Source organism: Vidua chalybeata, chromosome 3, assembly GCF_026979565.1.
Source record: "Vidua chalybeata isolate OUT-0048 chromosome 3, bVidCha1 merged haplotype, whole genome shotgun sequence".
NCBI classification, from domain to species: Eukaryota; Metazoa; Chordata; class Aves; order Passeriformes; family Viduidae; genus Vidua; species Vidua chalybeata.
Genome location: NC_071532.1, coordinates 39,403,506 through 39,431,398, shown reverse-complemented (window position 1 = coordinate 39,431,398; position 27,893 = coordinate 39,403,506). Strand labels below are relative to the sequence as shown.

The following is a 27,893-nucleotide window of genomic DNA, read 5'->3' as shown; positions in this document are numbered from 1 at the left end:
CATATCTCCTGCAGAAAACATAACACACTGTAATTCTTGTGAACTTGTCCTGAATTTTAGATACATCCGTAGAGAGCCTCAAAATACTCCAGTCTGTCTATCCAGCATGCACTCACCTACAAGAGGAGTTGGATAGAATTATGAGTAGGATAATAGTGCCAAAGCAGTAACTTCAGGAGAGCAATCCACTGTGTTATACCTGGACAGTGGGCCCTGCTTTCTGAGGCTTTTTAAATTGTTTAAATCTCGAGGCTGAAGACAAATGGCACAAGATGGCTGCTTGCTTTTTAAATGTTGTTTGGTTTTTACTTTCCATAAGTTTTGTTCTAAATAATGCTGAACCAAAGAATGTACAAGAATTAATATTGGTAATGTGACAGGGACTGACTTTGGGCAGTGTGTGGGGAGATGCAGAGCCCACCAGTGCTGGTGGGGATTTTGCTGGGTACGGGGGAAATTGTTGCTGTTGATCAGTTTGGCAGAACTGTTCTGCATCAGTTCTGCTGCTCATGGGCTGTGAGTGCCAGTCGCTGGGCTATGGCAGTCTGTCCCCATTCTCAGCCACAGCACTGTCCCAGACCAGGGCTGTGTACAGCTGAAGGGAAATGGTGGAAGAGCCTTGTCTAGAGACTGTCAAACACTTTTCAGGCTTCCTTTTGACTTGTTTGCCAATAAATATAATAGCTTCCATTTAGTCAGATAAAATCTTACCTCTTTAAAAGTTCATAATACATAATTCTCATTTAAATACAGTATTTTTGGGTTTTATTTTGGACTAAATCATCGCTGTGGACTTGAACATGATTGTTTTGAACACTGAGAAGCATAGAATTAAAATGGATGAGTTATTCTGAATACTTAGGGAATGAACTTAGTATAAGTTATTTAGATTTAGCATGTGACTCTTTGGAGGCTTTACATTGTATTTTACCAAATCTTTTCCTCCATGAGCTGCAGTGCACTAAAGGCTGGTTCTTTAAATGACTTTAAAAACAGCTCTTTGTCTGCTTGCTGAACCTTACAAATGGAATCTCTACAAAGATGTGAAAATAATGTAGTGGGAACCTGTTTAAAACCATCTGATCTCATTTGGAATTTTGCCCTGACAAGACATTTTGTAAAAATAGTTGCATGTATTACTTTTTGTACTGTAGAAAGAGGTGTGTTCAAGTGCAAATCTAGCAAATGAAGGAATTATATTCTCACATAAATGCACATATTCTCTTCCCTAAGTTCACTGGAGAAAAGAGTTGTACTAAGCATCATTCCTGATAGAGAGTTGCAGTTCAGAGCCACCTCAACAGATTTAGCTGTTAAAATCTAAAAGCAGATTTAGAGTGAAAATTGAACTCTGCAGGGTATGATTTCTAAAAGCATCCCTGTGATTTTGGAGTGTTAGTCTCCTGGGAGCTGTGCACCTCAATTATAGAGGTGCTTTTGAAAACTTCCTCTTTCTTAATGTCCATTTTATTTACAGATTTCTGCATTACTACAGTTCAGAATTGTCAGTGTTTTTCTTCCCTTATTTTTTTCCTCTGGTATCTGTGAGTACAGAGGATGCAGAGCATCACAGAAAACCTGGCAATTCAATCCTAAAATTCCCCAGGTTATGAAATCAACTGTATTTTTTCCTGTGGCATGCTGAATGCCAGTTTTGGGAGTTTGGTAGCAACGATTAACATGGAGCCAGGAGCTCTGTGTTGGGATGTGTGTCCTGGTATTAATGGCAAAAGAGCAGCTGTCAGTGCTGGTCTCTGCCTGCACTCTCTGCTGCAGCTGCTGGTGCCACAGAAAAGCATCAAATGCTTGAGCATGGGCCCAACCCCTTCTGTTTAATCACTGTGAGGCTTGTGGGAGAAAGTGGAATATTTTTCATCACTGAAGTGAATTATAGAAAGTGAAGTTTGCAGGCCTCTAAATGGCCCGTGTATTTTCTGTGGTGATTGAGCTGACAGCCTGGGTGAAGCCCAGGGTCTCTGTACTGGCCATTCCCCTCCTGAGGTCCTGGCAAGGGTGAGACTCAGCTTCTTTCACATAGTTTGTTCACAATGTTTCTTCTTGCAGTGCTGCTCTGGTCTCACAAACCAGATACATATATGACACCAGCCATTTTTTTTTTCTTTTTTTTTTACATGTTTTAAACCTGTTGCATTCTTTTTCGCTAGATCCTGTGGGTTTACTGCTCTACAAAGCTATAAATGGATTTGTCCAGTTCTACTGAAGAAACCTAACTGAACAGGCTCTGCCTGGTGCAGGTTTTCAGTACTGGGGAGGGATGGAGTTGAGCCCAGCTGGATCTGCACAGTGGCCAGCAACCTCTTGTGCATTTCCGTGGTGGGCCATTGCCAGGCTCAGTGGCATTCAGGGGTCATTATGAACCTAGTTGGGAATGTTCTTCTCATGTTTCATAGTGATGGGTCTGTTGCACATCTGTATGGAAGTATTTTATCTTCAGGAATCTTTGTCTTTGCTGAAGGCTATTACTAAGCAGAGAGTGTGGTACAAATGCAGTAATAAGTGTCTTGGTATTTACTTGGTTGGACATCCTTGGTGGGGGCACACTCCGAGCCTTTGGAAATAATTGTCATTTTCCTTGTTGAGGCATTAAAAGAGGTTTTGTTCCATTTGGATTTTGCTTTAAAATCGGCTTTTTAAAATAGCAGCTTCCAGATCTTTTATACTTCTCTCACGCATAGGGATATCCAATGCTTTTTCTGTGGAACAGGCTGTAACACCCCTAAAACATGGGGTGTTTTGTCTGAGACTGTCAAAGCCAACATGTGATTTTTAGGGTACTGATATGGAATTCACACTGTCAGAGCATGTTGCTTGTGATGTGTGCTCCATGCACACCCAGAACATCCTGGAGTGCACTACTCAGGACAAGTTTAGTGTGCTTTCAGTATTTTTCATTCTTGCATTGTGGAAAAGTTTTTTTGGAAAAGGGTCACCAATAGGAGACTTGAGATCTCTGCATTTTACTTCTAGCTCTGACAACCATTTTCCTAGCTTTCTATTTATTTTTAAACTTTTTGGACTAATAATTTGGAATACAGATGCTAAAATGGTAGGGTGCATTCCCTGCATTTGTGTCTCACCGTAGCTATGACTGGTGACGTTGAATAGCAAAGGAAGGAAAGTTGAGGAAAAACTCAATAAAGAAGTCTTGTCTTGGAGAAAGAATTGTACTGTTGAATTATTTTCTTTGCAGGTTCAAAAGCTTCTACCTCGCATCAGCCTGCAAAGGAAAAGCAGAGTAAAGCATAGATTTCTGATTTTGTTCTTAAATTACGTGATTGTAAGGCCCAGTGCTGGAAGACCTTGTTTGGGTTCAGTAGAAAGCTGTCAATTTGTAACTGAGTATTTCCTAATGCCTAATCTTTTACCATCGACTGCAGAAAACTCACAGCAAGGGAGCAGGTGGAACCACTGGGGGCCTGGACTGAGCTCACCAGATGTCCAATTAATGCCTGCTGTCAGCTGCCGAAATGTCACTTACAGATATTTTTTCTTCACAGCCACTGTTTTGATGATGAAGATTATGCACAGATGTCACTTTGTTCCTGGGTTAATGTTGTGGTTGGTAAAATGACGGGCATAAACCGCAGTGCCAAATACGTTGTTGTTTCCAAGGAGAAGAAAGTGCCCTACGACTACCTGGTTTTGTGCACAGGACAGAGCTACCAGGTGAGCTGTGTGCAGAGTGAACCAGCAGAGTATTCCTAGGTTTTCTACAGTGAGTGGTGTGCCTGAAATTAGGCAGAGCTGCCTTAGCAAGGGTAGCACCAGCAGCTTGCAGCCCTGTAGTGCAGCAAGTTGTAGGGCTGTGTCAGTGCTGCTGCCGAAGCTGGAGGAGAGGAGGGTCCCACCAGCAATTTACTGCTCAGGGTTGGGCAGGAGGCAAAGCTGCTGGTGTTTCTGCCATCATAACCATTAAACCTGCTAAGGAGCAGGCTCAAATGACATGTGGTCCCAGCCACAGGAGACTTAACTCCAGCTGGTCTAACACCATTTGACCTAGTTTTGGAAACTGAGAGAATTCCTTATCAAATTAATTGCTCATCTCACGTGATGACCATGCCTAGGCACATCCATGGTGCTGCTTGGTGTTGTAGCACATAGCTGAGTTTCCAGTGAGATTGAAGCAGACCCTTAGCTGCACATAAGATGTGGAATCAAGTTGAGCTCCAGCCCCACAGGACTCCTGGGCAGACTCCCTGGGCAGGGTGGCTTCTGGCTCCTGTATCCCCATGAGGCCATCAGGCCCCATAACCAAACGAGCAACTTGGTACAGCCCCTTTGTTGCAGGGTTTTGCCTTACCTGGGTGTTTTGGGGTAGGAGTTATGAGCAAGGCATTTTGCTTTTAAAATCAGGAGATGGATGTGAGCAATGTCTGCAGCTTTGCAGTGCTGTACCATGTCCCAGAGCGGTGTCTGGCCACCTGTGTGCAGCAGGCTGTGTGGTCTGTGATCCCTTCTCAGAGCAGAGGCACACTTAAACAGCAGCCCATGGGCACTGCTCAGTAGGGATGAAACAAAAGCTGAAGTGTGGGCTGGAAAAGTGCTCCTGGGAAAAGGTGTTTGGAGGTAACTCTGACTTGCAAAATAATTTATGGCAAGTAACTACAATGGGAGAGAAAGCCAAAGATAGCAAGAGAAAAGGCAGGTTTTATCTGCCTTTTAGAAGAAATTCCATCATTATAATCTATTCTCACTTTCAAGCTATACAAAAGGATAAGAAGAAATTAGTGGCTTCTGTTTTATTACACAGAGCTCTAGTCCATCCTTTTTGTAAGTTGCTTCTTATTTGGTAAGCAGTCAAATTAATGCTTAGTAAAACATTGTGTGTTATGATTTAAAGATTTACTTGTTGAGTAAGATCTTTTGGTGTCTTGCCTGGTTTTATATGACCCAGCAGTATTTCAGTTGATCTGGCTGGCAGTGAGAACAGGGTTCAGGATGTAGCTCAGTGGTGCTGAGGAAGTCAGAGACAAGATTCCCCTTTTGCTTTGTACAGCTCAAACTGAGTTTGTTATTATAAAGCAGCATTACACAGTGAATGTGTTACTGAATCTTCACATTTGAGCTATCAAGCAGGTTTTGATCCCTTTCTCTGGGACAAAATCTGTCATTGTAGAAGGTTGATTTTTGCTGACAAAAGGTGGAGGCAGAGCTGTTAAAAGTGATCTGTTATTCAGAGAGCTGCTGAGATCCCCCGCCATGTGTTGGGACATTTCTGCTGTTTGCTGTGCAGTCCCTGGCATTTGCCCTGTGCACTTGCATTGGCAGTGCTGTTTGAAGTGGTCACCCACATCCCACAGGAAATAGGGAACACCTGCACACATGTACACTCAGATCAATGGGATCCATGTTCCCTGTGACCATGGGTGTGTTTGCTACTGCTGTGACAAAGAGCTGGGATGTGCCAGAACAGCAGTCCTTGGGTAGCCAAAGTGAGAGTGTTATTGTGTTTTAACATCTCCAAGGTCTGTGCCATATCCACTCACAGACTCATTTCTTCAGGCCTTGGCTCCCTTGGGAGCAGATATCAGTGAAGTCACGAGTCTGTGGCCACAGAGATACATGGAGAAAGTCCCTTCCAATCACTTCACTCTCAATGACGCTCAGGACTGCTTGGAGGCAGCACTCTGGCTGGAGGAAAACCTCATCAGCTCCAGAGGTAAGGGGCTTCATTAGCACACGCACTTACAGAAATGTTTCCTAGGCTTATTATTTCCTTTATTCCCTGGTATAATTGGCACCTGATGAATTCTAACAGTCTTTCATCTGCTGTTCATCTGCTTTGTTTTCCAGATTAATTTAGATTTTTTTTGTTATTTTTGATACCCAGCATATTTAGCTGAGAAAGAAAGGTTTGAGATAGATGAATTATCTGCAGTTATTATAGAAAACCAAATGAGTCCCAAATGCAAATCTGTCTGGAGTCATTAATTCACCAGTGAAATAATAATTTAATTAGTGGATGTGGTTTTCTACTGTATAGAAAAAAATCTAGATTTGTGGCATAACACAAAGAAAATAAGCCTAAATTAGGAAGTGTCTGTCAGCATTGTATTCAGTTGCATCACTGGCAGATTTTCACATAGAACTGCAAGTCCCTGGTACTTTTTAACCCTTAAAATCAGACATTTATGCTGATGTGCACCATCCCTGTATTTCCTCAGCCTTGTCGTGTGTGTTCTGTTTGTATGTTCACTAGTTCATCCACTGTATGTGTGCTGTGGAAAATACCTGGGACCATCCAGGTTTCTGAGTCAACTTTGAACTAGAAAATCAGGGACCAGAGACTCAATGAGTTCATGAAATGTCAGTTCCTGCTAGCTCTGAGTCAGGACAGTTCAGAGCAGGAAAGCTGTCTTTGTGGGGAATTCCTGTTGGCAGAGTGCAAGAGTAGGACTTTTCTGAAGATGTGTTTTACCTGCCTTGTTTGTGGAGTGTAATGAGAATTGGCAGTGTTTTGGTGTGGTGCAAGGTTCACACCTGCTTGGCAGTCCTTTAGGGAAGTTCTAAAAACGTTGGGAATTCCTTTATCATCCTCCAGGTCTTGCTGTGATCAGCACAGGGGTTCATAAACATGGCAGTGTTTCTTGGCCAGCTTCCTGGCCTCTGGAGCAGTCCAGCTCCACCTGTCCTCCAGCTGGTACCAGCCCTGCCCACATAGTCCAGCTGGTACAGCAGCTGACTTTGCATAGACAGATGAGGGTGTTAGCTTTCCCTGTTTGCTGCTGCTAGTCCTTCATGTAACTCCCTGTGTGCCCAGTGCTGGAATGTGCTCCAGTGCCCCTGCGCAGGGTTCTGCCCGGGAGCAGCCGCTGGCTGGGATGCACAGTGCCAGGAGGATCAGTCACTCTGCAGCAAATGGCACAATCATGTTGTCTCACCTGCCTTGGCATGAGTGCACCTGCTCCAGCAGCAGTGCTGAAGTCATGGGATGTTCATCTTCACTTTGTTATTGCTGCTGTCCTTGGCTGCAAGGTGGAGCTGCATCTCTTAATGAGGCCCTGGCCTGGCTTCATGCATAGAGAAGGTAAATTCACACCACCAATGTTGTTGGTCTGGAGGCACTTCTGAAGATGTGGCCTAGGAGAGATGTGACACCTTCTCCTTTCCCCCTGTTCTGGCTTCAGTTCCCTCTCCTTGCTCTTCCCATCACATTCTACTGCTGTGCAGAGTGCCCAGCTGGAGAGGTCTTCCTCCACTGATCTCAGTTTCTCTTATTCCTCACCCTGCTTCTTCCAGCTGTATTTCTTACAAACATCATTCTTCAGTCTTGACAGTTGTGCCAGGGCTCTGGGAGGGCTTTCTGCTGCTGAGGGCCTGGGAGCAGGGCAAGCACTGGCCCCACAGCCGCCACGGTGGCTTACTGATGAAACCCAGCCACCTAATGCATGGAGCTTATTACAGCTGTAATTGGGACTAATTGAAATTAATCTCTTATTAGCTCTGCACTTTCCATGAAAATAAAAGTAGGATGGAAGTAAAGTAAGGAACAAAACTGCTTTAATGGCCCAAAATGAAGCATTTTTTTTTTCTTTTCACCTAAGCATAGTTTACTGCCATATTAAAAGTGTGTTTGTAGGAATACTCTTGCATTAAAATTCCAGTGCATGAATCACCGACTGGAGCCACTAATGCTTTAGCTCATACTGGGTTTCTGCTTTAGCTTTTGCAAACTGCAAAGATTCAGGTCACATTAGGGGCACCGAAAACTTGTGCTTCTTATTTGTGGAAAATTAATGAGTCTGCTCTGCAGCAGGACACTGACATTCAGGTAATAAACAATAAAAGTACTGTAATGATCTTTATTTATGGCTGTTTTTTCTGTAGAAGGTAATTATGTTTACTCACAGATACATACATTTTCATGTAGTTAAATAATAAAAACATCCTGAGGAACTGCTCTCTGTTCAGTGGACATAATTTCAGTCCATAATGAATATCTGCAGTTTGTAGACTACTAGCATTGTCATCTAAAAAGTCACTAATATTGTAATAAGAAGAAGCAGTAAATTGTTGATTTACAAGAGGTCAATAAAGGAGCATTGCTTTTCCTGATCTAATGTAGTTGTATTTAATATTACCGTATAAACCAGAATTTTAATTTTCCTTGAGAAATGTAGGACTCTCATCTGATCTTATCAATCCCAAATGCCAGTGTCTAATGCAAGAACTGAGCTTCTCTCTGAGGGAGCTGTGCTCCCCAAGGGTGAAGGATCTCAGCCCAGCCTTGCCCTGCAGTCAGAATGGAGCTTTTCTTGGCTGTGCCTCAGGGAAGCCCTCCTCACCCTCCTTTTCCAGCTGCAGCATCCTCTTCACTCCTCATATGTTTCACTCCCTGCATATTGAAAACACATAAATGTAGCATGGGTCTTTTCGGCACCTACACACCACATCCTGGCCTGCACTGTCAGCAGTGCAGTAATGAAAATGAGTATAGCAAAGCTGGTCTTTACCCGTGGGTTCTGCTGGGCTGCTTCTTGCATTACACCCTGCTGTAGCAGGGAAAAAATAGTCAGGCTTACATTTGTCTTCTCCTTTGGCACTCTCCTGAGGCCAGTGTAGCTGCAGACAGGTGTCCTGGCAGGCACAAGGCATGGGATAGAGTCTTCTGGCTTGGGAAGTCAGGCCAGTGATGGACACACTGGAGCATTCCTGTATTCTATATGATATTTATAGAAGCAGTAAGAGCTCTTTCTTCTTATGTTTTCAAATTGATACATTTGCAGGTAAAATGGTTCTGTCCCTCGGGTCATTGCTGTGAACAGTAGAAACATGTTTTCTGTCATTGGTGTGCAGTGTACTCATGGGAGCTATGAAGAGAGATGTTTCTTTGGCAGCTACAAGTAGCCAAATTGGTGGGGATGAATGAAATAACTTTGTAGTCAAAGGGGAATAGTAGAACATCTGTTAACATTTTTATCATTAATATTCTTAGGAGCTGGGGCTTTGTGCATGCTCAGATTAGTATTGCTCTGCATCTCATGCAGTAAAACATGGTCCAGTGAGATTAGTTTAGCCCATGAAATAATACAATTCAGGGCATTGGAGATGCTGTCACTTGTGGCGAGATGGAAATGCCACTACTGAGACAAACATGCGGGTTGCTTGCAGCACTGCCCAGGTGAAAAACATGAAAGCACTGGGAAGGTGATTTTTAGGCATCCTTGTACTGACAGGTCAGATCTGAAACAAAGGAGCTGATGTGGACATGGGCAGGCAGGTGGAGGTGTTCCTGCCTCCCTCTAGACCCTGCCACTTGCTCACGGCTGGGGCAGCTGAGTGTGGCACGGCTGTGGGACATGTGGTGCACAGAGAGCTTGCAGGGCTGGGCTCTGGACCTCAGATGAGGGTCCTTAGCCCCAGGAGAGGAGTTCCATTTTACCTGGGTTACTTAAAGGCTTAATGGATCACACAACAGACAAATACTTCCTGTTCCAAGAAGGGGGCAGAGGGAATGAAGGGGAGAGGAGCACGTCTCAGTCTTGCTCAGAGGAATGGCGGTGTGTTCTATATGAAACCATCCTGAGATAAAACACAAAGCTGCTCTGCTGCCTCCCAGCTCTGCCTTTCTTATTGTCAGGAGGGCTTTAGCCCTTAGGCTGGAGAGCCCCATCATGCTCACACAGAACAGCCCCTCCCCTCCTCATGTTCCTGCTCAACTCTGACTGTGCCATTTGAAGTGGCAGCAGGTCAGGATAAGAATGAGCAGGGCCCTGCCCTGCAGCTCTGTAGTGCCAGGCAAGAGAGATTGATCAGGTCTGAGCTCCCTTTGCCCAGAGCAGGAGGATGGAGCCGGATTCAGGAGTTGTTTCTGTGCTGGTGCTGATGCTCTGCAGAAGGAGCAGCAGTTCCTACACGCTGCTGTCATGGCAGCTGCTCGGATGGATGGCTGCCTGCAGCTTGCTGAGCTCCCAATGTGAGCACGGATGGAACTGGCTCTGAGCTGGGTATTGTGCCATGTGCAGCTGCCTTCAGAGTTGTGCCGAGCTCTCCTCACCACCATGGACAGGTACCTCTGCAGGGCCATCTCCATTCTCTGGAGATCAGGCTTTGGCAGAAGGGAGTGGCAGCACTGGTGACCTCCATGTGGCATAAGGGCTTGATTTCTATAATTTGGCCTTTCCATGGTTTTCTGAATGCTGTATTGAATTAGATTCTGTCTGCTACCCCCTCCATCATCCTTTGAATGAGTAAAATTAGGGAGAGAGGGGAGAACAAAATAAAAATGGTTATTTATTTATTTATTTATTTGCCCCTAGAGGCTTTTCAATCAAAATAATTTAGATTATAAGGTCAGGATGAATATCATACTTCTGTGTTAAGTACTTTCCTACTTTATGGGATGTTTTGTACAGATTCTTCACTAAATTATCTTAGCTGCTGTTGCTAGGTAACATTGTTTGCTTCATAGCATCAGAGAAATAAGAGGGTCAAAGAGTGCAATTCCATGTTATTATCATCTAAGTTATACTAATAAGGTTTTCATTGTATATCTTAGAAATCTTTCACCCTTTTTTTTTCCTCTTAGGGAATGTCATTGTCTATGGGAATACAATTGACATTTACACCACGGTAGAAACTCTCTTATCCTTTGGGATTGATGGTTCCCGCATCCATCTTGTGCAGGCTCCGCTCAGCTCTGCTAGTCCCTGCCTTGCAGACACCACCCTAGAGTGCACGGTGGGGGAGGCCCTGGCAGAGGCAGGCGTGGCTGTGCACCCAGACAGCGTCCTGGCACACTGGGGCCAGGGTGACCATGGCCTCATCACCTGGGCTGCCTTCACCACTGCCTCAAACCTCCTCCAACTGCAGTGCTCAGTAAGTACACACTTCCTGCAACTTTCCTTCAGGCTGGGTTTTTGAACACAAAAGTTATCAAATTTACCTGCTCCCTCACAGATTTATCTATTTCCTCATTGTCTCTAGGAGATTGAACATTCACTTGTTAGTCTCAATTACTATTTTTTTAAAAATCAAAATAAACCTATTGTTAATGTCCTGACTGATTTGGATTAAAATGTATTTAAGTCACCTGACACACAAGTAATTGTGACCGCTGAGTGAAAAATACTCTTAATTCATTTTCAAAGTAATTCCAGAAATCCTTTTCTTATTTAAATGTGCAGTTACTCCTGTCTATAGTTAGGTGCATTTAATTGTCATAGTAGAAGCCAAAAACACTGGGATAGTATGTAACTTTATGAAAATACATTTTATGCAAGTTCCTTTCCATCTACATCAATGATTGCAGTTTTTTTCACTTCCAGTACCAATATCTTATGGAAGTTGTCAGCATGTTCACAGGTGTGGCTCTGCTCTCATACTGTGGGCAGGTTCTAGCCTTTCCTAAGGGTCAGCACAGTTCTGTTTTCCTTTATTGGGCTAATCCACAGGAGCAAATCACTTCAAAACCTGCATCCGTAGGGAGCCACCAAGACCCTTCACACACTCCATTGTGCATGCCCTCCTCTGTGCAGCTGTTGGAGTTAACTGTGGAAAGGGTGAGCCCTGTGCCTCTCCCAGGAGCTCCCCAGGTGTCGGGGTCCCTTCTGGCCCTCCTGCTCTGCAGCCCTTTTCTTTTTCACATAGGGATGGTTAAGCCCTTTGTGATGGGGGTAAAGCACAGAGCACTTTATCCATAGCAGTCTCCTGACTTTGTTCTCTATAATCAATAGTGATGTTCCTTCCACTCTCTCTCTGTATGCAGCTTTTAAAGTTCTCTCCTTTTTCCTTGAAATCTCTTTTATTTTTATCCTTCCACAAAGATCTGAACATGGTTCTTGCTTTTGCAACTTGGTATCCACTGACCAATTCCCCTTCAACCCCCTCCTTTTTCCCCACTATCTTGTCTGCATGGCCTGCATTGTTCCTTCAGATGCCCCTTGCCTTCGGGTTTCTTTCTCCTGCCCATTTGTACCTCATGCTTGTCCTTGCTCCATCCACGATGCTTCCCTGTGGAGGTCTCTCTTTCACAGCCTCTAAGATTAAAGACCTGCAATTATTTGTGATGTCAAGGGCTTTGTATTCTGCAAAATCAGTTCAGCTGCCATGCAATGTTCCTGTATCTGCCTCCAGCCATGTGGGAGGCTGGACTCAGAAGAGGAGCAGGCTCTGGAGTGTAGCTCTACCAGGAAGGCAGCTGCATTCACAAAGAGACCAGGCTCTGCAGGAATCGTCTCTGCAGCAGCTCTGGGCCTTTTGGGATTTCAACCAGTATCAACTGTTGATTGGCAGTTCCTGGGGACTTAATTTGTTGAGTCCTGCACGATAAGAACAACATGAGAAAATCTCTTCTTTCCCTAAAGCAGCAGCCTCCCTCTTCCCTACTTCCTACCCAGGCTGACAGATGGCTCCCACCTATCCTGCCTGTCAGCTGGCAAGATGTGGGGCTGTGTGGTCCTCTTGCCCTCATGGGCAGAGCTTCCTTGATTTTTGGCTCCCTGAGATGGTCAAAATTCTCTTAGCTGTGCATGGTTAATCACTTAGTTTATGTATGTACAAGCCCAGGGGCTCTGGCTCCTTCACTGCCGCATCTCTGCTTATGCCAGTGCTGCTAAAATTTCCAGCTTCCTGTGCCTTTTATTTCAGGCAGTTGTGTATCTGACACTTGCCCTTAGTCCCCAAGAAAGCTCTTTTGGGGTACAGCTGGGTAACAACTTTACCCCAGTCACAGATTTGTCCTGAGCTGGTGCTAAGGGAAGGACAGATTACAGATGCTGCTTTGGCCTGCCACAATTAAGTCTTGAGCTGTTCAGAATGAAGGCAGCAAGGAAAATGTGCTCATCTGAGCACATCTCCATCCTTTCTTCAGCCAGTAAAGGAATATTTCTTGCTGGAGGGGCAGCAACTTGTTGTCTGATGGTTTTAAAAGCTGAGGGTACTCATGGGAGGAAAAGCTCTATGTGAGGGCTCTGGGACTTCACAAACTCTTGGAGCGGTGGGACAGTCTTCATCTGGGCCTTTTACAGACTGTGGTCTTGTTCAAAACATCTCACAGCCTTGTCATTCCTATTCCTTTCACCCCTCTGTGGCCAGTGGGCACTCTTGACTTACACTCGTTCGGGGACAATGTTCTGCTAGCTCTCAGTTTATCCTTTGCCAGAGAAAGCTTTGAGGATGCTGCTCATGGTTGTTGCTTCTGCCACATCTGCTGTTTGCTCCCAGCACCGCTTGCTTTGCAGTGCCGGTCATGCTGCCCCAGCTTCTGTGGAGGGAGAGGAGCTCTGCTCCTTGTGCCCCAGGACAGAGACTGTGCCCACACCATGAGAAAACAAAAGGAGAGAATTACTGCTTGATTTTTTTTTTCTTTGAGACTTAGAGCAGGAATTTATGGATTTAGGGTCCTTGGCCTCTGCAGCCTCCACTGACTGAAATTCCACTGCTGTAGCTGGAATGAGGATGACATTTCCTTCTGAACAAGTTTAATTTACAATCTTTCCATTTAATTGACTGTCCCTATGCTGGTTAGCCAAAGTAACTCAGCTTGTTGGTAAACAGGCTCAACTGTTGGAAAAACACTTGTAGTGCACAGTTATCCTGCTAAATTCCAAATACATTGGTGCTTTTCTGTTCCTTGAGGTTTCAGGCTGGCTTGAGCATTTGAAAGAAAACAAACTTCACAAAAGGTTCACGTCTAAGTTCCATGCTTAGAATAACACAGAAAATATGCAGAGCCACTCAGGCTGTTTGATGTGGCAAATGTTGGAGTTTTTAAACTATCTAATAACCAGAACCAGATGAGTCTAGTTTAGTAATTCTCCTTTTCTGCTGTCTTAGTCTTAACTTTGGTAGCTGTAAATGCTGGATCAGAAGGATCTGTCTGCTGTGACAGTGTTGCTAAAATCATACTGTATTTCACATTCTTGTTTCGTAAAATAACATTCAGAATAAGGTCTGGGTTTTGATATATGAAATCAGCCACTAAGTAATATACAATTATCTTCACTTATTTGCATCTCTTTTTAGGCATTTTTTAGCTTTGCCTACAGGACACTGGATTATGAAACCTTTAAGGCTGTCAGTGATGCTTGCCTTGTTTTTGATGGAAGAATTGTGATTGATGCCAAATTCCACACCAATGATGCCAGCATCAGGGCTGCAGGTCCTCTGACAAAGTTCTCCAGGAGATACTTTAGGGATGAATTAACACACAGCAACTTCAACTCCAAGGAGATTGGCTTTGAGCTTGCTGCTTCCATGCTGAGTCTCTTTGATTCAATCCCTCAGCCCAGTTCCGAGACACCAGAAGGCTCAGACAGACTCATCCCCATATACAGAAGGTGTAAAGTTCAAGGTATGTGCAGCTGGATTTCTGTTAGTTACACTTCCATCCCCTCTCAGGTATTTTTGCTCTTCTATAGTACAGGCAGGTCTATCTCACCTCAGGTGCCATCTCATGGCAGTACAGCACTCAAGCCTCCTTATGTACTGGAAAAAGATAATGGCAGAAGGAGGACAAACAAATACATTATTTTCTTCATTGTTAATGACTTAATAAATCTCATCTTTTCATTTATGGCAGGTGGTGTTCTTCCTGGAGGTTATAATTACTTGCACATTTCCAAGCCCGGAATCCCCATGCCCTTGGATGTAGAACATGACATGTATGATCATGTAAGTTAAATAATGGAATTTTTCTTGTTTTGTCCTCCCTGTTTGTTTGAAAAAATGTTCCTGTTCAGGGTAGCTGGTTCTGGAGGCACAATACGCACCAGGTACAGCTGGAGAGAAAACCAGGAGCAGTCATAGAACTAACTGAACCTCTTGGGTGTTCTTTCCACACTTCCTGATACGTGGCTTTCTTCAAAGACGCCTGGTTTCCATGCAGAGGACACAGGACAGTATTAGTAGCATTTCATACTTTCAGCCTTTGTAATGGGCCTCTTTGCTCCCTGCAGTATGGTGCTCCAAGTGCATACAGATATGGCAGTCTGGCAGGGAAATTCAGCTGATTTCTAGAAGAGCAGGAAGTATGCAGCTGTGAGAGTTGTCTTGGAACAGGGCACAGGGAAGCACTCCCCATGCTGGGCTACATGGGAGACTTTCCTGGGATACAAACATGGAGGTGTTTCTGTTACTGGAGAACCTGACTTGAGGCAAGAAAAGGACTAGATTAATGTCTTTTAAAGCCAGAGAGGACTTTCCACCTAGGCAAAATCCTCTTTCACATAGATTCTATCATTTTCCTTGGGAATTTCTGCATCAAGCCCATTTTTGCAGTTGATTTAAAGGGCAGCTTTTAAAAAGCTGCTTCAGTGCTGATTCTAAAACCTGAACAGCAATGAAAAAAATGGGCTTTTTAAAAAGAAAATGGTTTAGGGAGAGGAATCAAAGCATGGCTCATCTTGCTTTTCAGATCCAGGATGAGCCATCCAAAGTAGCATGTAGTGGAGAGCAGGAAGGACTATCAAAGAGACGAATTGGTTTTGTTACTCCAAATTGCTAGAATATGATTAGACTTATTTTGCTGCCACTCTGATTACCTGCTGATTACCTGAAAAGGGATGATATTTTTAAAAGCCACTCCAGAAACTTTGTGTAAATCCTAAAAGAATTTTCTAAGAAAGAAGTAAGAGAAGCTAGTGAAAGGGACTAGCTTAGGTGTGGAAATACTAAAGGTTTCTGTAGCCTAGCAACAGGTTGTAGAAATGTATAAAACTGTGACAGGAATACAGCTGGAAAAAATAGCTTCAAGCTATCTGATCATCCCACTGCAATGTGAGGTTTGAAGCAAATTTTTACATTTTTGTCTAAGTGATTGATTTAAGTAGCTGAAGCTAAATACTACAGTTTGAGCATGAACATCCAATACTGGTGTTCTTTTATTGACAGTAAATGTGATATGTCACGTGTATGCTCTGTGTCGTAAAGGAGGCTGAACAGAGTTCAGTTGAGTTACCCAAACAGAGCTATCTGGAGTTGTTTGGGATGCCCCAGGTCATCCCTCCTGCTCCAGAAGGTCACAGGTCCCTGTGGATCTGGTGTCACACTGCCAGCGCAGCCGGAGGGCCTGGGTACCCCAGGTGTCTGCAGTGGCACCCAGCTGGTGCTGCCCAGTGGGATGGGCAGTTACCAAACCAAACCTCATGGCAAATCTGTGTCCAAGCCACAGCAACATGCCCGATGACCTGCTGTGCCAGGAGTGGTCTCAATTTTAACAGAAGCGTTGTGGATATTAAGCAGTGAGAAACTACGGGCTGGGAAGCCCTTGCTGACGCTGCCAGGTCAGGTGTTCTTCTGTCTCCACAGCTTTCCTGGTGTTTTCTGTTCCAGGGGATGGAGATTGTAACCGGGGAGGCTGGTCATGGGAATTACTTCAGGATGCACTTCAGCAGATACAATATGGTGGACAGCATCACCTGCTTTTCCAAGGAACCCTTCCCTGTCTCCAACTACATCTGCTTGTACGGACAGCACGAGCGCCTCCTCAATGACCTGTATTACCGCTGGAGGGCCGGGCAGCTCACAGACCTCTACAGGTGAGAGGAGCTCGTCATTGTGCACAAAATCTACCTTCTGGCAGAATTGAAGGTTTATCTTATTGTGCTTTGTCTTTTGGCTGTTTTCTCTTGGAACAAAAAGTAGAAAAACAGATGTAAAAATATTTTCCATTACTTAGCAAAATTGTCAGTAAAAATGCAAGTCCCAAAGACCTTCCTGGAAAGAGCTATGTGTCTGAGACTTTCTTAGAGGAAGAGCAATGGTTTACTTGACTGTCTTTCATCTGAATGAGCATTGTGAATGAGTGTCTTTATCACTTTTGTTTAGAATATTCAGTAGGTTAATCATTAAGCTGAACCTGAACAATCCTTTATTACTGAAGACTCATGTTCAAAAGTCACTTTTAAAAGTATTTTTGTTGCTTTGAATCAAATTTTTAAGCCAGAGGTTTGTAGGGAGATTTTAAATAACTCATGGTGATAATCACGCTCAACAACTTGCCTATTTTTATCTGTTGAGAGAGACTGAAGGGCCTGGTTAGTTCTAGTCATATGCCATCTCCTCTGAAAGAATGTTTCATTGCTTTTGATTTTCATTTGAAGAAATCCCTTACGAATGGTGCTTTGGAACATAAACAGTCACAGATGGAGTAGTGAAGTACTGCCTTACATCAGCTGGGTAGAGACAGAAAACCAGGCTCAGGAACAAATGATCAGTTTTTATTGTGACACAAAGCTGATAGTGGTGCCTGAAACATTTCCAGGTTTGATTTTGTTCTATTTACAAGTGATTAGAAGAAAGGCACAAATGGTATCAAAATTTTCAGATTAAATGTTGTTATCTAGATAACAGTTTGTAAAAGTTTGCTGTGAAGGGTGTACTGTGGTCCAGAAGATGCTTGTGAATATTGCTGCCATAGGGCTTGATTACGATTTATAGCAGTTGTTGGGGTTGTTTTACAAGAGAGGAACGGGGCACAGCAGGCGTGAAGGGCACACTGTCAGTGAGCGTTAAAGAGGAGCTGAAGGAGGGTGATACAAGTGTGTGAGAGATGGGCTAAGCAGTTGATTTCCTCTCCTTGTCATGGCTCATGCTAATTGTACATTTGGAGCACTAGAAGAACTCCTTAGGCTGTGCAAGGTACCATCAGTCCTTTCGAGGTCATTACAGTGTACACACACGTTGTGAGCTCACCTTTTCTGTGAATCATGCTGAGGTGTGGTCAGGGTCATTTGTTAGATGCACCAGCAAGTTTCATACCAGTAGTAACATCTGGAAGAATAAATCATCCTGCTCTGGGATTTCAGCCTACAGCACAGGTAGCAGTATTTTCCTGACCTTGACCAAAGGATTACTGGTGTGCTGCACAGAGGGATACCATGTATCAGGGCCCCATCACATCCCTTCAGCTCTCCTTAATTAGTGATGATGAACTAATTTTGGACTTGTCTTTTACAGCCATTGGACAGTGATGTTGTTTAGGACCTTTTGCCTCATTATTTTATCTTGCCTCTCATTAGCCTGTGGCAGAATTCCTGAGTTACAGTTGCCAGGTTTTTCTTATCTGGTTGTTTTATTGCCTCCAGTTGTTTTTAGTCTTCTTTCTACCTTATCTTTAGATGGATTTGTTTGTTCTGTTCTTCTTCTTTGGTCATATGAATGAAATCCCATATGTTGCTCACTCTGCAGTAGTGACCATATGCTGCTCTTTAATCCTTGCTCGTGTGGTTCTTGTGGCACTTTAACATACACACACAGACATTCCCATTCATCCCAGCTTGGTGCTTCTGTTACACATGTCCATCCTGTGAGGAGGGAGCATTCTCCAGCAGGTGTAACAGGTAAACTGCCTGGCATCCCCACGGAGCAGTCCTGGCACACAGCAAGCTGGCACAGAAATTTGCTGCTTTCAGAAGGACATGGAGCAATGGAGGAAGGCTGGCAGTATAATGTACTCTTATAATATATCACATATATAACACATGTACCTCCCCACAGTACAGTGTCACATAAAATGTGCATACATGTGGGTGCAGTGTGCAATAGACACTGTTAAAACCAAGCCATGAGAAGACTATTTCTTAGAAAACCATTACACTGAAAAATGGTTTAGCACCTCTTGTGAGTTGTCCTGAGACTTTTATGTAGAGAAAAAATGGTGCCTGGTTGGCTTTTGGTACAGAATAGGAAAATGCATTCACTGATTTCTATGTGTGTGATAAAAGAACAACTGTTTCTGGCCTTGTTCATGTGATCTGTAAGGATCCCACATGAACACAAACCTGATGTTAGGACTGAGTTCCTGTCTTTGGATTTCAAAACCTTCCTTTTAAACTGTTGCACTTGCATCCACGTCTACAGCAAGATGTGAAGTGCCCTTAGTGAAAAGAAAATAGAGACTGTGGAAATGTGGTGTGCTAGTCCAGCTTGTAAACTTGATGGTTTGAAACATCTGTTCCCCTCCTCTCTTCTGTATGCCTCTCTTTTGAGAAAAGTCTTCCTATGAGGCAAGAAAATGCAGTGCTTTAGTCTTTTGGTCAGCATTTAGATTTCCCAGCATGGTATCTCATTCCAGGAATGGACACAGTGGAACAGCTGTCACTTGGGAGCTAATTTATTTCTGTGTAGCATGCAAATTATCTTTTAAATAATTAGAAACTGCACCCAGCAGTGAATTTCCTCACTGATTTGCTTTTGGTGTAAGAGCTGAAAGTTAACCCCATGGTACTGGATTTCCTGGCCAGAATGTGCCAATGCCATTCTCAAATTAGCTTTAACAACAGGCCTCTGAGATCCAGCAAACTTGACAAAGTCACCGCTTCTGGTTGTTTGCCTGGAACCACGACTAATGGGAATAATGAGAGAAACAACATTTCCTTTTGTCCGGAAAAAAGTTCATTGATTTGGGTATGAGTTCAGCAGGATTTAAAAGCTGCAGGCCTTGACCCATAACCAAAGGAAGGATTGGTCACTGCTCTGCCTCAGTACCTGGGCTCTTGGAGGAAGTGAAGCAGTGGGCACACATTGCCCTCCCTTCTAGCTGCCTTGTGCTATGCAGTGGGTGCTCTACTTGCATTTGGGCCTGCAGCCAGCGCATTTCTTAGCAGAGGGGCATGACAGCACACTTCTTCTATGCCAGGGCAGGAAAAAATGTAGCAGCCAAAGACTCATCAACTGTGATTTGAATGGCATTACTCACTAGATTTGGAATCCACTTCAGGAAGGAGTTTTCTGCAATTTTTATTCATTTTCCATCAGGCTGCATCTCAAAAAGTCAACTAGAATTTCAGTCCCCAAGAGCAAGGCTCTTTCTTGCAGGGAGTCTTCTTCTGAAGAAAAAAGAAAGCAAATTCTGGTGGTGTGCCCTGAAGGAATACCATGCTGTACACCATGCTCCTGGCCCCCCTCACTTGCTGAAAGGCCTTCAGATTATTTCCATTATTATTGCCTGAGCAGCAGACAAAAGAGAGGGGTGGAGAGAGAGGTCTAAAGCTTTTTTTCTCTTCTTTTCAAGTCTATAGATTTACTGGTCATCAGTCCTCCACACTACTTCAGAGAGAAGGAATGCAACCAGCATTCCTTTTGTGTCCTCCTGAGCTGAAGGCAGCTGCAAGGCAGTTGCCAAGTTATGGAACACGTCCACAGAGCGGTGGAATCTCCCTCTGCTGCATCTTAAGTACAAAACAGATAATTAGAGGAGTTTCCTGATTCTTAGCAACCAAACGGATGCTCAGTGGCATCATGCCTTTAATATGAGATAGAAGTGCTTCATGTAAGGTTCATTTGGCATTAATGAAAATCAAATCTAGCATAAATGCATAAAAATCTGACCCACTAGTTTCTAAAATACTTAAGGAGCTTATTTTGCAAATGAGGTGTGAGTGGCTTTTACTTGGGATTTTGTAATTGTGTATTAATGAACTCGTTGTCAGCCATGACCTGCAGAAGATGCTGGCTGTGTCTCAGTCATGTGGCACTAACTGCAGCAGTGACGTGAGAGCAGCACAAGGCAGGGGCACAGGGTCAGGCCTGGGGAGTAGTGCACAAAGGCAGGGCATGTTTTAATGAGGGATGAGCAGAGAAACCTCACAGGCATGGTCATCCAGGCAGAGCTCAAAACTACTTGGTTATTTTTTGTTTCAATAGCTTTGTTTCCAGCATTTTAAGGACTTGTCAAACTGGACAATTTGCTTACTCTGCACAGGGGTTTTGGGCACCATGAGGGGGGAGAAGCCCCCAGCAGACATGACCAGGGCTCTTCAGCAAGGAGGAGTTGGGAGAGTGGGTTTTATGGCAGTACTTGTGCATAGTACAAAAAGCACAGGGGGTTTAGGTGAATTGTAGTCACAAGGGAATGTTTTTTTCCCCAGTGCCAAAATGCAGGTAGGATTCAGTTTTCACTGAGGAAGGGAACAGGTGATCCGTGCATGGATTTGTGGAGATCCACGCCAGGTGGTTCTCAGCAGGCCTGCGTGCTGCTGTCCAGGAGGTGGGCACCCTGCAGAAAATCACATAAAGTGGCACAGCTTCAACTGCACCAGGTACTGACAGGCCATGGAACATGAGGCTGCCAAACATGCTGCAGGAATACGTGAAGGGAGTCAGGCTCCCTTTCCCTGTGAGGCTTTGGAAAATCCACCCAGAAACAGTAAACATGGATAACAGCACCATATGTTTCCTTGGCTGCTCTCTTCAAGCCCTGTCTTTTATTTTCATATTGCATTTTCATATTGGCTGCACAAGCTAAATGCTCAGAAGTACTTTTTTGCTGCATTCACTTATTTTGGAGTAACCATTTAGGTTTTTCCACTGAAGTTCAACTCCCACATCCTGGTGCTGTTAACATTAGGCTGAAGGTGATCTGTATTGACTCAACGCTAATAAAACTCACAATATAACAAATGCATTAAGGAAAAGAAGAACGTTTGATGTTTTCAGCATTATTGTTGAAAGGTAGAGAGAATTTCATTACTTACAGGCTGATAATCAGTGATTATTTAAACGTGAAGTGCATGCTACATGGAAATGCTGGTTTTAACCCAAGCTTTCTGAAATGAAGAGTGGTTGTTTGTGAAGAAGAACATTAGAATGCCCTGCTGCTGTCTGGAATCTGCTGGATCCCACACCATTAGCACATTGGGATTACATTTGAGCGACTCCACCTTAGGCTTTTGTTCATTGGACAGATGGTGAGATGTTTTTTTCTGCAGGGTTAAAAAAGACCAGAAAGGAACTGTAACAGGTAGTGAGCATGACTGAGAGGGACTTGTGCTGCTCTGTACATTCTGCAGCCTAATCAGAGGGAAATGCATACGCTTTTCCTGAAGAGAGAGAGACAGGGTAAGGAAAGAGGAACACGTTGAAGGGATATCAAAGCACTAACAGCGTTTTTGCTCCCAGAATTAACTGCTAACCCTGCAGGGCACTGGTACAGCTGCACTTAGAGAGCAAATTGATACAAATGGCTGGAGATTTCCAGATATTAAGTAGTTTTAAAGGAGCAGCTAACTTGCCAATGAAGAGCCATTTTACTACAAAACCCCACATTCAAATTAGTAAGTTAAAGCTTGTCAGCTCAACCCTGCCACATTAATTTGCAGGCAAACCTTGCTGATTCATATTAGTAATTATGCAAACCATTATGAATTATTGAATCCATAAACAATTGCAGAAAAGCAATTATAGTCCTGCACACAGCCTGTTTGATGGTTTTGTGTGTCGGGTTTAATTTCCTTTAGATCATTTTCCATAATACATTATGTGTGAAATAATACTGTGTGAAAAAAATGCAGTAAGCCTGATTTCAGGGTCAGCCACAAAGTGCTCATAGAGAGAGCACAGACAGTAGTGCTTCTGTGTCAGCTTTAAAGAGCACAGAGGTTAGAAAGTTCAGAGAGCAGTTCAGTGAGAGTCAGTACACCACAATTGCTGTGATCTACTAAGGTGTCTAAACTTTACCAAATACCAGTGCTGAAATAACAGAGAGTCTCTCCTGAGGACACTTAGGAGAACAGGAAAGGGCTGCATTATCTCAATGCCAGGATCTGCTTTCTGAAGGTGCCTCTGAGTACAGTACTGTAACATTTCCAGGATATTAAAACTGCAGCAGAGCTGATTTATCAGTCATGATGGATCACTGGCATATTTGAAGGGAGGATGCTGGTGAGTGGTGCAGTGTCACCCTCTGACATCAGCAGGTCCCTGCAACAGCCCCGGGGAGGCTGGGTCTGGGCCAGAGGGAGTGGTGTCACCCTCAACGAGGTCTGGAGTCAGTGGCCATTTTTCCAGAATAAGAATTGCAATAGCAGTTGTCCTTTGCTCTGGTTTGCCATTGCAGCTATTTTTAAAAGGGGATTGTAAACCATGAGCTTTAAACCAGTCATCTTCCAAAGACAAGACACTGCAGGTTCTGTGAGAAGAGGTAAAAAAGCACAGGGTTCCTCTCCAGGATTTGCTTCTCAAAAGGAAGAAATGTCTGTTTGTGAATTTGTGAACACTATTGTTACTTTGTGAACCTGCTTGGTGGATTCACTCACAGATTTGTTGTCCATAAGGCTGTTGGCTTCACTAATTACTGGGTGAGAGCAGTAACAGAGTCCTGGATCATTGAATTTAACAGGAGATATTTTAACACGTGGACAAGCAGGTGTTCAGGAACAGAACTGCAGAGCAAGGACGTAAATACTCTTCTTGCTACAAACAGGTTGTTGGTTCGCATTTGCTGTTCAGCAGTTGTAGGTGAATGTTAAGAAATTGCAGATCAGGGAATATGTTATGTCCATTGTGTTGAAGAACAATGCTCTCAGGTGTTGCTCTAGGGGGTTTTACACAAATTGGTCCTGCTTTTTACCTATGTAAACAAGCTGTCTTTTGAAATTATTGGTCATATGAATGTAGGAAATGCTCAGTGGAGCATTTATTTATATTGTCTTTAAATTAACACACTATGATTCCTGGTCCAGCTATCCAAGATATATCAGGAAACATTTTATATCTTTTGCTGGTATTACTGTATCTTTGTAATTAGGAGTCTTAAAGACATGCATATATTGTTCTCAAAACAGCATGTTTTGAATTTTCCTGGCAAGATGGGATGTTCCATCTTGTGTGCTTGTGTTGGAGAAAAGACTTTTGTTCATCTGCAAGCTGTGGTTGGGAAGTATTGTAAGGATGGCCTGAAAATTAAAATTGCATTGCATCCCATCCCTCCACAATACTTTACTCTTCCCTCTCCTGAGAAGTAGAAGTACCTGCTCTGTGTCCCTTACTCCTGGCATAATTGTGTTCCACTTGAGCCCATGTCAGCTGAACAGCTTCAATCTCCTCTGTGCTTGTTCTCCTGAGGTAATGCCTGGGATGTGCAAGGAGAGCAGCCTTTCTCTGCCTGACTGGGCTCTCAGAAGAAGCACCCCAGCTTTGGCCATCGTGTGCCAAAGGCATGACTGAGAGACTCAGCTTCCAGAGCCATCCACATGTGCTGGAGAATGACCTTTTAGGTCCTGAAGTCTGAGGATTTAAGAAGGTACAGAGTATCTTCCAAATGTACAGCCTGGAGAATTTTGCATTTCAAGCATTACATTCCTTCTTAGAAAAAAAATTCAACCTAGGAAGGTAAATGTCTATCTTAAAAATTCCCTGCATTGTACAAAGCTTGGGAAGCTACAGAGAGGAAAGGAGACTCTCCACTCCTTACAGATTACCAGGAGATTAAGTTGATCAGTGACTCTGCTTGTATTGTGTACTAAAAGCCATAGTGCTGCTCTGTGTGTGCTCACAGTGCTGGTGCTGAGGGTACAGCCATCACCAGAGGGCCACTGGGCTTAATGGCACCGATGGCAGGGCACTGATGACTCGGCACTGATGACTCGGCACTGATGACTCGGCACTGATGACTCGTGGATGGCTGTGGGAAGAAACAAATGGGATTTCAAGAGATCTGTATTCAGGATTGCTTAGAGACATTTATTGAGAGCTGCAGATTCAACCCACATCATAGGCTGTCAGAGTTTCTGAACTTCCCTTGAGTGTGTGTGTTGGTGGAAGAACAGGGGTAGGAGGGATGCAGGGAATCTTATTTGGGTTTGTTGTTTCCATCCATGCAAGTTCTGAGTTGCAAGCATAAGAAGAGCCATGGACACATCATCCTCCAAAACTGTAGTCACTGACACTCCAGTCTGCAGAGGGATTTTTCAAAGGCACCATCACAAGATGCCACCTACCCTTTGAGAAGTGGAAAATACTCTCCTCATCCCAGCTTCCTTGCAGTGAGAAGGCACCAAAGCGCAGGCACAGCTCAGGGGTCAGGATTGAACCCTGGAACTAGACCCTGGGCCAGAGCATGGGACATTTGGCATGGACAAACTCCCCTGTAGGTAGGGGATGTACCACAGAGCTGAAATTATTAATCTCTTTTTTTATCATGATAGCTTCCTTTTTGTTTTGTTTTTCCTTGCAGAAAACAAGGGTGTTACTCTGAAGGTTTTTCATTCAGTTTTTAAGATTTTCTGACTTCACACCTTGCTGCCAGTGCTATACCCCCGTGCCACCAAACCTGACTCAGTTGGCAGGTCAGTGTTGGGTCCTTGCCGCCAGGACATAAAACCATCTTCCACAGGGGCAGAGGCTTCTTCTCCAAATGTGGTGTGTTCCTGCAAATGAAATGGAGAGTAACTCTAGGCAGCTCTTGGATGGACAGCCATGTGTAAACTCCATTTTTGCTTGCTAGCAGTGCACAGCTCTGTCCATTTTATTTATGTCTCTTGTAAAGGGAAGGATTCTGTGCCTTCTGTACAGGATACCACTAAATTTTTCCTTCCTCCTTGCCTTTCATCTAATGTAGGCTACACCTCACAAATGAGGCAGAACAGACTTGAAGTGTTGTTTGTCAATGAAAGGTGAGACCAGCTCCTTAGCAACACAAAGGATGCTGTTCGTTGTCTTCTGCAGGAGCCCATTTCATCCCATCCGTCACAAACACCTTCCTGCAATCGCTGTCTTCACCATAAAGGCTTCCAGTAGGAATCCCCACTAGGAAGTGACCAAGTTTGCACACCCCTTATGTTCCTGGCAGACATTGTCATCTTGTACATATTTAGCCTGATCACTCTGGCAGGTTATGAAAGGCTAAATGGTGCAAACGCGTATGGCAGATGCCGTTCTTGTGATAGCAGAGGAGCCACTGAGCCTCTTTGGGAGTGTGCCAGCTCCGTCTCGTACACTGAAGAGCTTTATACTTTGAAGCCTTCCATGGTTTGCCCTGAGGGACTGCTGCTAAAGTGGTAATAAAATTCAGAATGAGCCTCAGAAAAAAGTCAACTTGTTGGTTTCAAATGGGGTTTTTCATTATTAAGCTTCCCTTTAGCAGCCATATGTAGAGCTGCTCTGTCAAAAACACTGTGTACCCCCTGAGAAAGGTGATTCAAACTGGAAAGATAAATAGATGGAAGCACAGAGCTGGCAAAGAAAGTGAATTGTTTGTGTGAGCTGAATCTCCAAATGGCCCTTGGTGGTCTTCAGGTGAGGTGAAGTGAAGGAAGTCTGGGAGTTCCTGTTGGTTACTAGGAGCTCCTTCTGGCAGTCTAGCTAGAAAATATGGATGAGGCATTCTCTGCTCCCCAAAACCAGGGATTTTATTTGCATTAAAGATTCCAAACTGGGTGGCACATTTCAGGTTTTGAGTTCCAAATCTGTGGATATTGACCGGAACAGTAAAGTTGTGGTTATAGATGGAGCTGGTGACAATAGCGGGAATATGTAGTGCCCCTGAAACATTTATAAGAGCATTAAGTGCAACACCTCAGTGAGGCAGGTGAGCCCCTTAATTGAGGTAAGGCAGTTGGGAAAGTTGCACCTCAGTTGAGAGAGGAAGTCATCTGCTCAGGGTTATAGTCTAAATTAAGATGCCAGCTTGAAGACAAAACATTTGGCCAGCAGAACATGGCTTTTACCACAGCATATCAGTAAAAATAGAGTCTTTAATTACCTTAATGTATTCTTGTATAACACCTCCCTTTCTCTCTTTGCTATTTATTATCAACAGTGAATTAAAGGTTTGTGTTGGGTGGGGTTTTTCTTCTGAAATTGAAGAGGTTTTAAATATTAGGGGATATTGTGTTTTTCTCTACCTTTGGGGTGTGCAGTTACTGAAACAAGGATCCTTAAAGCTGAGCTCATCCTAACCTGCATATCTAAATGAGCAGGCAAGCATCAGTCCCAGTAAATCCTGGGCTAGGCAGCACTTGCTATAGCAAGGATGCAATGCTTGGAATAGTGTCCATAAATATTTATACTGTGAAAAGGTCTGTGGGAGAGAGAGCCCTGCTGTGCTGCAGACCAAGCAGATTCCGAGAGGCAGCCCCAGCCAGCCTGGCACTCAGAGGGGAATGAGGGTGCTGGGGCAGAGAGGGGCCAAGCACATGGACATCTGGCCAAGCTGTGCCAGATGCAGAGAGCATTTTAATGGGCGTGAGGGAGAGCTGAGGTGTCTTTCAGAGCAGGAGGGGGAAATCCTGCCCTTGGACATGGAGGAAATAAAATCTGCAGAGAGGAAACTGCATATTAATTCTCTGTGGACAGATATCTCAGGATTATTAAATCTGTGTAGTGTGTTTAAGTTGCCTTATGCAGGTGCTTACTTAAATGCCACACAGCTGAACCAGGTGAGAAGGTTCCTGTGCTCCAGAGGGCAGTGCCAGGGTCCTGCTGCCATTCCCAAGGCATGAGTGTTGGTGGCAACTACACAAATGCCCCCCTCTTCCAACTTCCTGGGTGAGCCTGCTGACAGCTGCTCGGTCATTATGAAGATGAGCATGGGGCACATCCTGACCACTGTGAGCATTAACAAGAATTACACTCCGAGCATCTCACCCGAGCTGTAAAAATTACCTTTCATTATAGAGAGAAGTAAATCACAGCTTTGTAATCTGGCTGCCCCCAGTTATATTTACAGCCATGAGTTTCTACAGGGAGCAGTGCCCTCTCCATCCTTTTCCTCCTTTTTCATGGAAGAATGGTGCTGTGAATGCTGTAACTGAAAGAAAAAGTTACAAGAGCTTCCTCCTAGAATCGGTTCAATTTAGCTTCATTACACTAGTGCAAAGAACATACTGCAGCGCTGTGGTGGCCTGTTTTCCTGGCTTTTATTAATCCAGAAATCTTAATGATGAACAACATTTGTGTCATTGTCTACACAAATTTAATTTGTTTATGCAGTAAGTTCAGTTAATCCTGCAATCTGCTTTTCTCAAATGAGGACAGATAATGGAGACACCATTCTTTACAGGTCTTCAGGCTTTTAAATTCTGATAAAATCAGGATTCTTCACTGGGCCTTGCCACAGCTCTGAATTAAGCCACTTTAAATGTAATTAGTGAAGCTGGCTGTACATCAGGAACATCCATTAAAAGAACTGATTGACCACGCTGTTACAAGGA

At 43.9% G+C, this 27,893-nt stretch overlaps 1 protein-coding gene across 13 annotated transcripts in view; it reads left to right on the top strand.

Moving 5' to 3' along the window:
- Positions 1-27,893, top strand: part of CFAP61 (cilia and flagella associated protein 61) — a 97,419-nt gene that overhangs the window by 53,088 nt on the left and 16,438 nt on the right. For all 13 annotated transcript variants that reach the window (XR_008429915.1, XR_008429916.1, XR_008429918.1 and 10 more), the window contains 6 exons: positions 3,519-3,687; positions 5,524-5,680; positions 10,550-10,839; positions 13,987-14,314; positions 14,543-14,634; positions 16,294-16,499. Coding sequence is in view for 3 of the 13 variants with exons in the window: in XM_053938237.1 (XP_053794212.1) it covers positions 3,519-3,687; positions 5,524-5,680; positions 10,550-10,839; positions 13,987-14,314; positions 14,543-14,634; positions 16,294-16,499 (1,242 nt within the window). In the remaining 10 variants the exon portion in view is untranslated. The remainder of the gene's footprint in view (positions 1-3,518; positions 3,688-5,523; positions 5,681-10,549; positions 10,840-13,986; positions 14,315-14,542; positions 14,635-16,293; positions 16,500-27,893) is intronic.